The sequence below is a fragment of the Scardinius erythrophthalmus genome, assembly GCF_964197995.2.
Source record: "Scardinius erythrophthalmus genome assembly, chromosome: 1".
Taxonomy (NCBI): Eukaryota; Metazoa; Chordata; class Actinopteri; order Cypriniformes; family Leuciscidae; genus Scardinius; species Scardinius erythrophthalmus.
This window is the reverse complement of record NC_138221.1, coordinates 30,276,069-30,288,369: the sequence shown is the minus strand read 5'-3', so window position 1 is coordinate 30,288,369 and position 12,301 is coordinate 30,276,069. Positions and strand designations below refer to the sequence as shown.

The window sequence follows — 12,301 nt, the reverse complement described above, 5'->3', positions numbered from 1 at the left end:
ACTGTTGATTATTGCAGTTGGATTCAGTATAAGGTTCACTTGATCTTTCTTAGAATAACTCACTGTATTTCGCTAGATTTATTCAAACCATCTAATAACCTTAATTTTATTATAATGATAATAACAGTTGTAGCACTGAAACCCTTCATGTAGAGAGGCTAATTGAAAGGTTGAAGCGTGAGAGGTGAAGATTAGTAGAAATGGGTAGCATAGCAATATAATGCAAAATAATTACTGTGTGTATATCTAAGCATATAAATGTTGATAAATGTAACATTTATAACATTAACCCTAACATTAGACTGACATCAAAGCTGTTAGTTCACTTATATACTTTAAAAGTTCATACTTAAGATACATTAAAATGACAAAACACTAAAAGACAACTGTGATACATTTACAGGCAGAGTTCTGACAAGTTGAATGTAAAGCTTTAAAGTGGTTATTATATTCTATTTCGTACAATTTTTCTATTTGTAAATATCTTAATAAATATTTTATAGAAAGTGAACATTGTAGCTTTTACATTCAGTTAAGCGATACATTTAAAATCATTTTTTTAGAGACTTAAATTTCACATAGGGTGGAAACTACTGTGAAATAAAATTCTGACACATCCCTTTTTCTTATACCCATTAGATCCCATTAAATTCAACGACCAAGAGGGACATGTTTGCATCCTGATCACATGCGCTTGTAGAAAGACAAGATGTTGTTGCAGTTGGGGCAGCGATGCTCAACATCTTTACAAGAATCCATCCAGAAAGGTGCTAGACAGCACGGCCAGCACCTGCAAAACAGACATGAGAATCAATCAATCACCTGTCTAAGTCTGTCTAATTGACTCGAACTACTGTAGTTGCTCTCTAATTCTCTGTTCTTCAAGACAAAAGGATATGATGTACTGCAAGTGTTTTATGGTGTCCCATTGAAATTGAAACTTTCAACAAGCCTACTTTATCTAATTGGAGACCAAGTGCACTCTTAAAAATAAAGGTTACAAAAGGAGTGATGCAATAAGAACCATTTGTGGTTCCCCAAAGGTTCTAAAAATAATCATTTTAAAAATCTAAAGAACCTTTTTGTGGAATGGAATGGTTCCATGGATGTTAAAGGTTCTTCATGGAACCATCATTGCCAAAAAAGAAGCTTTATTTTTAAGAGGTGTATTAAGTTCTATGAAATGATCAAGGAGTAAGAAGGTTGAATTTTACCCAATGAGGGCAAGGCAGCCGCAGGCTATCCAGGTCATGAGTCCGGAGTAGTGATCTGTTATAGTGATCACCTGGTGTTTACAGTGAGGGCACGTGGTCTGACCAGGTAATTCACGCAGGCTAGGCAGCATCACTGTGGTCGTTACGGCTGTAATGCACACAAACGCAATAAACGATCCTCTATGACTCGTTATTGACAGTCGAACAACTTAAATGGTAACATTGCCATATTGTTTCCTTGTTTGTCAATTTTTGATCTTCAGGCAGTGGAAGGGCTTTTGACATTTGTAGTTATCAAGTTGAATATCTCACATATGACTTTAAATGGTGTGTATATTACACTGAAAAAAAGAATTGTGTAGGATTTAAAGATTTACTTTGAAACAATTTTCACTCATAAAATGCTTGTGAAATTCACAAATAATTGCAAAGAAACGGCAAGTATCACATTGAATTGTAACTGTCACACTGAATTTCAAGTATCGCATGTAATTCAATGTGACACTTGTAATTCAATGTGATACTTGTAATTCAAAGCATCAAGTATCTAATTAAATGTGATACTTGATACTTGTAATTCAATGTATCAAGTATCACATTGAATTACAAGTGTCACATTGAATTACAAGAATCACAGTGAATTGAATGTGAAGCATTGAAGTAGAAAGACTGAAATGGTATTTTCTTGTAAAACATACTCCAATAATCATTAAAATATTAAAATAATTTAAGTTGTCTGAGATTGATAGTTGACAAATGAAACTTACTTGTAGTTCTAGGATACATCCCAGGGTTCGGACCTTTAAAAAATATTTTAAAAGGGTGCTATTGCACTAATTCAATGATTTACAATGGACAGAATAGTATTGAGTCATTTGGAAGAATATCTACTGAAATAACTGTTTGAGATTGATCATTGAAAACTGTAACTTACTGGTAGCTTGAGGGTACATCCCAGGGTTTGGACCTAGAAAACATTTGTTTTAAACATGATTGAAAGATTGTTAATGCCAGTATAGTAACTTAAGTCATTTGGAGCTTTTCTATCATTTGATAGTTAAAAACTGCAACTTACTGTTAAGTTGAGGGTATATCCCTTGATGTGGACCTTTAGAAGAAGATATTAAAGCTGTCACTGGCAGTAGATTCCTTTATTTTATCTTAAAAAGTATTACCACAATAAACCACAGCTGCCATGCTCTTTATAGCCATCTTATATCTTTTGATCAACTTGTGATTGCCAAGTCACCTTTATTTATATAGCACCAGTGTTGTATAGATTACATGTAACCTGGATTGTGTAAACAGATTCCAAAAATTAAGTACTTGTAATTATATTATATTACGTTTTAAAATACTTGAAATCAGACTAGTTACTTTTTTATACATCACATATTATTCATACAATGCCAGTAAATCATTGATAATGTATTGATTATGTTTCATGTTTTAAATTTTCCTTTCTGAAAATAATGCAATAATATGCAATAACGCTTGTATACATTCAGAAAGTCTTCTAGTTTGCGAAACTGCACACACATTTCAAACACTAGTCAGGTCGCTATAATTGCATGGGAAACTTAGGGCCCTATCATACATTTGGCGCAATGCAGCGCCAGGCGCGACGCAAGTATCTTTTGCTAGTTTCAGCCCAACGCAGTTATCATTTTCATGTCCTGCGCCATGTTGTTTAAATAGCAAATGTATTTGCACCCATCTGTGAACCCATGGGCGTGCTGGCCTGAAAATGAGGTGTGTTCTGGCGCATTGCTGACACGCTGCTATTTTGAGGCAACTGAAATAGACTGCCATTGAACAACTGAAACCTGGTCTAAAGTCAATGGCGCAGTATTTTTTTGTTATTTGAAGAGCGTGTTAGTAATATGCGCCTATAGGTGGGTGCTTATTATTATGCGCCTATAGGTGGGTGCTTATTATTATTTCAAACACATTTTTGCTATAATTTCTATTATTTAAAAAAAAAAAAAAAAAAAGATGATTTATTTAATTATTAGCTTTTCATTAAACTCACAAACCCCCTGCAGTTCCTTCACGAACCCCTGTTTGGGAAACTCTGACATAATATCATGTTTAATGCAGTTCATGTGGTTGATAACAAATAATGGAATAGATTTCTCTTTGTATTTTTTTTTATATATAAACTATTCTATTCAATGTGACAAACGAGTTAGGAAGTAATCTAAAAGTAGTCTGATTATATACAATTAGATACAATTTTTTTTTTTTTTTTTAAGTTGCTAAATAGTTTTTTTGAATAATGTGTTACCATTGTCTTTCTTCATATTATATAGGCTTTTTACATCGTTCCACTTTTAAGAAATGAACCTGAAACATACCTCCCTGATAGTTTGGATTGGCTCCGGGCTCTGGATATGAGCTGTATCCCATATTAATATTGGGATATGGAGGTGAGTGGTAACCTGAGTTATGGGACACATCTTGTCCTCCGTAATCGACTGGAAGACCCGGATAGGGTGGAGCAGATTCAATAGCCTCAAAGGCTTCCAAAACTTCTATAGCCTCCAAATCCTCCATATATTCCACAGTTTCCAAGTCATCCAATGCAGCTTCCTCTGTCTTATCCATATTCTTAGTTCCCTAAACTATAAGTCGTAGCAGAATGACACAGAAAATAAGTTACAAGTGAGGTTTGCTGTAGTTCTTGGGTGTTTGGACTACTTGCACACCAATGCAAATGCCCAAAAAAGACGCATTCAAATCTTTACAGTCCATCCAAATTTCATTCCAACATGGAAATGTTCTGTTTGTAAAGTATTTTGCACTGCTTTTCCTTTTGGTCATGGAAACAGACCTTAGTTTTCCACCACATCATTAAGACCAGGAACTGAAGACATATGAAGTATAGCTATTACTATTACAAAAGGTTATTGTGTCCCTAATAACAAAACTTTCTCTGTTTTGAAGTCTAAAAAAGAAGCGAGACCACAGTAAATGCTTGATGAATGCAAAAGAATAGCAGCAATGATAAATTTTCCTTTTTTATAAATGTGAATTCGGGTTGATTGGGACCATTTCAAGAACACTGTTTCCCAACAATGAGTCTTCTAGACTGTTTCTCTCATGCTTTGTCAAAGATTTGTCAAATAATTATTTCTGTCGTCATTCACACAAAGTCAGAAAACTGAGCTCTAAGACACAGATTGCAAATATACTTTAAAAGTGTGCCATGTGTAATTATACAAGGAATAATTGAACCATTGAATCATTGAAAATGATTGCGACTAACTCATAGTTCTTTCTGGCTAACTTATCAGTCAACTGTTGGTCATCATATCTAATTAACCAAAGGAAAGTTTCACAGATATCTCTCTTCTGTATATTCATCTTTATCTCTTTCCACAATGATAAAATCTGCGTCCAGACCAACTTACCTACAGGTCAGTGAGGTTGGATGTTGTGTTTTATTGGAGACCAGAAGAAACCGAGTTCAGGAAAAGGAGCAATGGGTGTGTATGAGTTTTAGAAGAGGGTGAAGAAAGGTAGCAAAACAGGGAGGAGATTTTAGACCGAATTCAGACCATATACTCTTCCGGTGATAAGATGACTCTGCTCAGACGTCTAACAGAAATAAAGTCAGTCTGGTTAGTAATAAGTGAAGCTGGTAATGCTGTTTGTGGAGTTGTTTTGTCAGATTGGGGACTCAGAAGGAGTCCGATTTAATGTCTTCTTTTCTCTTCAGTTGATTTCATCTAAGACTGTGTCTGAAGTCAGTTGTAGTTCTTGTGTTTCTGCTCGTCTCTTTTTCTGTTCTCTTCTTTCCTGAGATGACTTCATATTTAATATACACAGACTTTGTGGCTCAGATAATGTCCAGTTCTGGTTTATTTCTTTGCTCTTGGCTGAGATGTGGCATTGCTATGGCCTGCTTGTGGCCCAGATCTGGCAAACAGGAGCAGTCCACTCAAGTGCCGTCATTCCACGCTACATGTGGGCCAGATCATCATTCCACATGTGCCAGATGTGGGCCGGATCTGGGCCGAAACAATGTTGCTATGTGGGTGAGATTGGTTTTCGATGGCTCAATACTAATTCAATAAACATACTCAATCGGGTGACAGTGGGCATGGAAATAAATATAGTTGTGAATTTTATCGAATTTTATATTTTTCAGCTGTCAGCAATATTGTTTGTTTAAAGCAAAAGTCTATTTTGTAAGTATTTTCTATTGTAGCTATATCTAATGGTGTGATTAATCGACCTTGCACTATGGGAATTAAAAATGCTGGCCTTAAAGTAGCCATTGATGTGCTGTTTTTAAGTCATGACATTTGAATGTCCTTCAAACTCTTTTTCTCACTGTCACCCTTACACGGAAGAAGCCTGTTGAAGTGCTCCAGAAAATGCTCTATTAACCTCATTTCTAATCATCTCTTCATCAAGGGGGATTTTTTTTGCAGCATCTTTGATAAGTAAATTAGATATTTTTATTCACAAATCAACTTTTCTTACATAGTTTTACTGTAAATTGAGAAAATATCAATGTTGCCATATGGCAATGCTGTACCACAGTGGAACTGCAGTAATGTATTCCCCGTTGTTGTTGTTGTTGTTGTTGTTGTTGTTGTATATGTTTATTGTAGTATAGTATATAATCTTTTTTTTTTCATAAATCTTTTAATAATAATAACTTTTTGAAAAAATATTTCATGGTTAGAAACATAATGCGTACCAGGTTTAACCTTTATCCAATGACCTAGATACAAATTAGATACAAGTTTGAATTTAAATGTTTCCACTTTCCAGCACTAGATGTCACTGTCACCTAATTATTGTGGGCTGTTAAGATTGTTTTCACACCAGTTCAGTTTTTCTAACTAATGGGTTCCAGCACTGTCAGCAAGATTGTTTGTTGTTGCGAGATTGAACGTACTGTGAAATGAAACATAATTTACATTCTTAAAATGTATGACACCTCCTTTTTAAATCTGCTTGTATCTAAATATCCAGTTTTGTTCAAAAAGATAGGAGTCCTTTCAAAAGAAACAAACAAAACATTTCTTCACTGATGGATATAGACTGCCTTCAATATATATTTTGAACTCTAGCATTTTGTTCTTAGCAGTTTGGAGTAAGATAATGCCCTCTCATACACCCGGTGCAATGCTGCTTTGCTAGTTTCAGCGCGAGACAGTTATCATTTCCACGTCCTACACACGTTTTTTAAATCGCAAATGCATTTGTGTCCATTTGTGCACCCATGGGCTGCTGGTCTGAAAACGAGGTGTGTTCAGGTGCATTGTTGTCGCGTTGCTAATTTGAGGCAGCTGAAATAGACTGCGCCATTGACCAACAAAAACCTGGTCTAAAGTCAATGACGCAATTTTTTATTTAATTTTTTATTATTATTAAAAAAGCACCTTAGTAAAATGTTCCCCGTAGATGGTCTGCTAACGCTTTAACCTCACGCACAGCAGAGCCATGCAAATTCTGCCATGTAAATAGCGAATCAGCCATGACGCAAGCGCAACTGGCTTTTAAAGGGAATTGGAGATGAGACTTTGATTGGTTTATTGCACATTACGCCCAAGACACACCCATTACTCATTAAAAGAATAGAGACAACTCTTTTAGACCATGCGCTGAGCGCACCGACCATTTTCCCCGTCGCTAAAATAGCAAAAGATTCAGACGTGCCGTGAGTGCACTTGCGTCGTGTGCTTTAAACCATGTGCTTAGATTGTTAAAATAGGGCCCAATGGGTTTAAAAATGGGCAGTTATAGTTAGCTCTAATTTAATTTTCTCGTGAACTTTGAGGCAGGCTGTGTCTTCCGTAATGTCTTTTAAACCAAGTGGATATCTCGGGCAGGAATTGTTGTTTATTTGGCCTCTAAAACCAGCCTTCTTCCACTGAGTAATTGACAGTTCTACTTATTTTTATAAAACGGATAGTTCCAGTCCTTGATTATGTTTGGCTAAATCACTTCCAAAGATGTTGTAAAATACTCTTTATAAAACAGATAGTTCTGGTCCTTGATTCTGATTGGTTGAGCCACAAACATACACCTCTGACCTATCAGTATTACTTTATCCAGTATTTTTATTATAACCTTTAAGCCTGTGAAGTCGAGGTTTACAGTGAAGTTAGAACACGGTGGTTTTAACAACGCCCCAGCTGTTCTAAATTCACTCTAAACCACGGCCTCACAGGTCTTATTGCTTTATTAAACACACCTGTGACCTATTACATCAGTTCTGTTACACGGCTGTGTCCGAAATCGCCCCTTATCCCCTTAAATAGGGCACTCTTTGAGGGGACCCAGACAGCAACATAGTGTAGGCCCAGATCAGGCCCACATCTGGTACGCGTTAAATCCACATGTACCAGATGTGGCCCGGATCTGGGCCGACACTGTATTGCTGTCTGGGGACGACCAAGAGTTCGAGTTTTTTTCAATACTGGAGCTGCCAGTTTGCTAAGTTTACTCACTCGTTTTCATTCACTCCTTCAAGTGAGCTATATTAGTGGACTAATGTAGGGAATGGTGAATGAGGGTATATCTTCCCTATAAAAAACAACAGACTAGAGTGTATTTGCACTGACAACTTACGTATAGACCTTGATCTTGTTCTAGCAGCCACACTCTAATGTTTCTATGTTGCCCACTAGATGTCACTGCCAGATAATTACTGTGAGCACTTGATTTTTATTAAACTTGCAGTTTACAAAGTTAAATTGAAATCCTTAATTAATTTAAATTAAATTAAATTTAGAGTTATTAATTACACACACAGCATTGAATACTCACTTTAAATCATTAAATTAAATTAAACTCAGATATTAATTATGCATACAGATTACAATGTTCACATGAAATCCTTAAAGACAGGAGGACTGGTTGACCAAAACCACATAATTATTCTAAAAATTGTAGACAATTAAAAAAAGCTATTTTTCTCTTTATGCATTTAACATTTGTTTTATATCACAAACATTGCACCACTTTTCTTCTAAGCAAAACAAACACACGATTATGGGCATGCATGTTCAGATAGTCATGTTTACATACAACACATTTTTTCTGCTTACATTTATATAGGCTCCATTACAGTGCAAATTGCAAGTGTGGTAAACAGACACGTCTTTTGACTTGCAGTTGGATGTTAACACATTTGCTTGCTTGAGTGCATTTTGTGTTGGTAAAAACAGTGGCATATTATCTTTTAAGTTCTTGTTGAGATGGAAACAGAATTTATCTAAAGCTGTTATTATCCTTGTTTTTCATGTCAAACCCTGCAGTCCAGCATTAAATGAACGTTGTCTCTTGGTTTGAAGTGCGCCAACCTCGTTTTGCAGTCAGCTATTTAGTTATTTTCTGCCTCTCTAATGCTCTGTTCTTTACCCTTGCAACCCTGCGGTCATTTTCCATAACAATTTAATCTCTTGTATGTGTAGACCTTGATGCACTGGTGAAATTAGGTAGGACAAATTATGATTATTTCCTATGAGGGGAAATAGTTTCCTGGAAGTGCCATGTCACTTGACGGGCTAGTTATTGATGTATGACCATTTGCTATTTCTTTTTAATGGGTTCAGGTGCTTCTTGGAAAATTTCAATGTTTTCTCGGAACGATTCAGATGAGCAGTCCTCAAACCACTTTGATCTTTTACTCTGATTAGTGGAATCAAAAACATATGTTTCAGATATAGCAGGCAATACTGAGACACGCGTGAGACAAACACACGATCTTCTGCCCTTTAGGTAAAGTTCACAGTGAATCGGTCAGCATGAGAATGAATGCCAAATGTGATTTTGAGCTGCAGGGTCTAGGGTGACTCAACTGGTTTTACAATACAATACGTTCAGGAAAATGCAATTTGCTAACAGCTTCCCAAAATAACCTACAATCCCATCTCTATTCAAATTAAATCAAGGGAAGGTAAAATGTCTTATTTGTTGAATAGTACATGGAATTGCTTTTTTTTTCATAAACCCTTATCAATGGTGCTTAACACCACACTAAATTGTCCAATTTAAATAGAATGGGACTTAAAGGGCACTGGACAATGTTATTTTCACCCTCCCATCTAACTGTCCATGTGTGTGAAAGGGCTCGGGTGACTGAATGCAGTTTTCTCCAGCAGGGCGTTTCCCACGTCAAACATTAGAGGAACTGAAGGTGCGTTCGTGCCATACCGTAACGATTCTGAACTGTAAAAAGCCTTCATACCTTCAAAAATCCTTTTAACAGTTTTCCTAAAAATCAAACATAAGTGACACAAGCAAGGGTGCTCCTATTGATCGGGCACCAATCTTTATTGGCCGATAATAGCTTTAGCTTTAGTGCGATCAGATGACGCAAAACTCACGAGACAATTTTTCTATGCACAGCTAAAACTGCTCCACTATATTCTCCGTTCTAGCAAGTGTCTAAAAAGGACAATACTTTAGTAACATCTTTGCAGAGAGCAGAGACATTGCAACGACAGCAACCCTACAGCAAGAAACTAGAGCTGTGCGATTTAGTGCATTTCTTTCCTTTTCTTTCCTCCCTAAAAGCCCAAACTTAACGTCCTAATCAGTGATGGTCCTAAAATACAGTCTACTGTTGCTAAACTGCCGGATGTGCCCGATAATAAAAAGAGTTATTAAAACTGCATTAAGCAGTGAAAGAGATACTGTGTGTTCCCTATGTGGCAAACAAAGTGAACTTTACGTGCCTAAACGGCTAAACGCAAAAATATGTCAAAATGCCCGGCTTTGTAAGTATTCATTTAAATACTGTTGGTTATGTCTTAAGTGAACATAAACAATTTGGAAATAAGTTGCATGTGTATCAGTATATTGGATCTGTGCGTTCAGTCTTAAAGTGACAGCAGCCTAATATTGCTGCCATCTGTTTTAATAATGTTAATCAATCAAGAAAAGACAAAGAGACAATCACTCATTGCTCTTTAGTAGATTTGTTAGGATTAATATTATTTAATTTATACGTGCAGACTTTTGATTACATTCTGTTGATAATTTTTATCATTATAATATATTTAACAGGAATGCTATATTTGTTAAGCTTTAAGCTGATCCTAACCACCTCTAAAAGAAGGAATGGAATATGTTGCACATGTTGCTCGCCAAGAAATAATTGTCACTACCTTCTCATGTCTTAATTTTTTTATACTTAAAATACATTGTTGTTAGAAATAGTATTATTTCGGTGATCGGCATCAGTGATCGTATCGGCCAATACTGCTTTCAGTGATTGGTAAATGATGATCTGCCTCAAAACTTATGATCAGAGCACCCTTAGACACAAGTGCCTTTTGTTTGCATTAACTCACGGTTCTTAAAAATGCTTAATCTGTTTTTTTTTTGTATATTTAGTTTAGTTAAACTTTTTTGTCCATTCGGTTTGTCACAGGGCAGAAATTTGTCTTTGACACTGTGATATATATATATATATATATATATATATATATATATATATATATATATATATATATATAATATATTCACACAAATGTTCTTTACACATTAAAATGAAACAGAATTACACTAACCACAAAATCTTTTAAACATTTCCAAGCATCTCACAATAACATTAAAAAGGTTTATCAGAACAATTTATTAAAATAACCATTCTCTTGTATTACTTTAAAAAAAAAAAATAGTGTGGTTTAAAATGATCACTGCCATTGGATCAAACTATTTTTATATACATTTCCTCTAGTCATAGGAATTTTGAGTCTATGCCCAGATCGGAGCATTTCAAAAGAAGAGTGAAGGGAATTAAATATCTTTAAATATCACAATTGCCGTTTTTTCCCATAAAACAAGCAAATATGTCCTGGAGTGAATGTTGTTTATGCCCAGTGTTCTTATTTGCCTGGTTATTTACTTGTGAGAGTTTGTTCCTGTTTAACTGTTAGATTGAAACAATCTTATATCTCATGTTTAAAATATGTGTGCTGATGTCTTGCCTTCTTCTTATGGATGGATTCAACATTACTTTGGAAGTTAAGTTTGTCGATAATTGTCCCAAAGTATGTATGTTTTCCCTTATTATTTTTTTTCTCCCTTTATGCTTTTACTATCTGCTGCATTGTCCTCAAAGTGACTTTTTATTTATTTAATTTCAGGATTAATGCGAACAACTCGTTCTCTTTTTCTCTTAATTATGCTCATGCTGTTTGTGCATCGCTTACTGTTTTGCTTCACTCAGCAACACTTCAGTTGCAGATTATGTAACCACATGACTCCCCTCCCACACAGAGAAAATATGTAAAGAGATACTCTGTCTAATGTTTCGTACATGTACATTATTATTTTATTTTTTTAACCATCAGCGTTTCTGTGTATCCATATAAATTTCAGTAAACTAATGCAAATATACTTGACATTTAGCACTAATAGAGTACAAATGAAAAAGTATACAGTCAATCACACAACTCCAATGAGAGGGAACCAGTGTGAATAAACCACGCAAAAAAAAACAAAAAAAAAAACAAAAAACAAAGAGCCAACACGTCACACCATGCTTTGAATAGATCTGGCAAGAAGCTAGGCTGATGCAAAAAGAAAATGCAAATAAACTTGACATTTAGCACCAATTTATCAGTTTTGTTTTTGGCTATTTATAATCAAAATGTGCCATTGCAACTCAATTCTTGAATTTGTCAAATTAAATGAAAACGAATTGCATTGCATGTAATCCACTTAACAGAAGTTCACTTTATACAGTTCTGTACACAAATTAATTTGTTTTTGCATTAACTGCAAACTGGGTAGGGGATCCTTAGTTCCCAGCATGCTTTGTATTGCAGTTAATGGGAAGAATGTATGTTGAATATAAATTCAACATTGAATTTAAGTGTTATTTATGTGTTTTGGAGAAAGGGGAGACATGAACGGTGTGACATTTTCTGACTCAAATTGTTGAGAAATGATTATTTAGCATGCTGCTGTGTGTTATTAGTTAGCAGGCTTCTTTTTCCTCTCATCACCTGCGTCTTGTGTGGTGTGCCCCAGGGATCCATTTTGGGACCTTTATTGCTTTCCCTTTATATGCTTCCCTTGGCCCATATTTTTTAGAAATACAACATTTCATG

At 35.4% G+C, this 12,301-nt stretch overlaps 1 protein-coding gene across 1 annotated transcript; it reads right to left on the bottom strand.

Annotated features, from left to right (window-relative positions):
• Positions 1-684: 684 nt before the first annotated feature.
• On the bottom strand, positions 685-3,821 carry LOC308695727 (uncharacterized protein; the record flags this gene model as incomplete). The annotated part of the gene is made up of 5 exons (XM_081373909.1): positions 685-790; positions 1,215-1,362; positions 1,982-2,014; positions 2,149-2,181; positions 3,572-3,821. 5 exons carry the CDS (start codon positions 3,819-3,821, stop codon positions 685-687), a joined length of 570 nt encoding a protein of 189 aa, XP_081230035.1.
• Between the last annotated feature and the right edge of the window lie 8,480 nt (positions 3,822-12,301).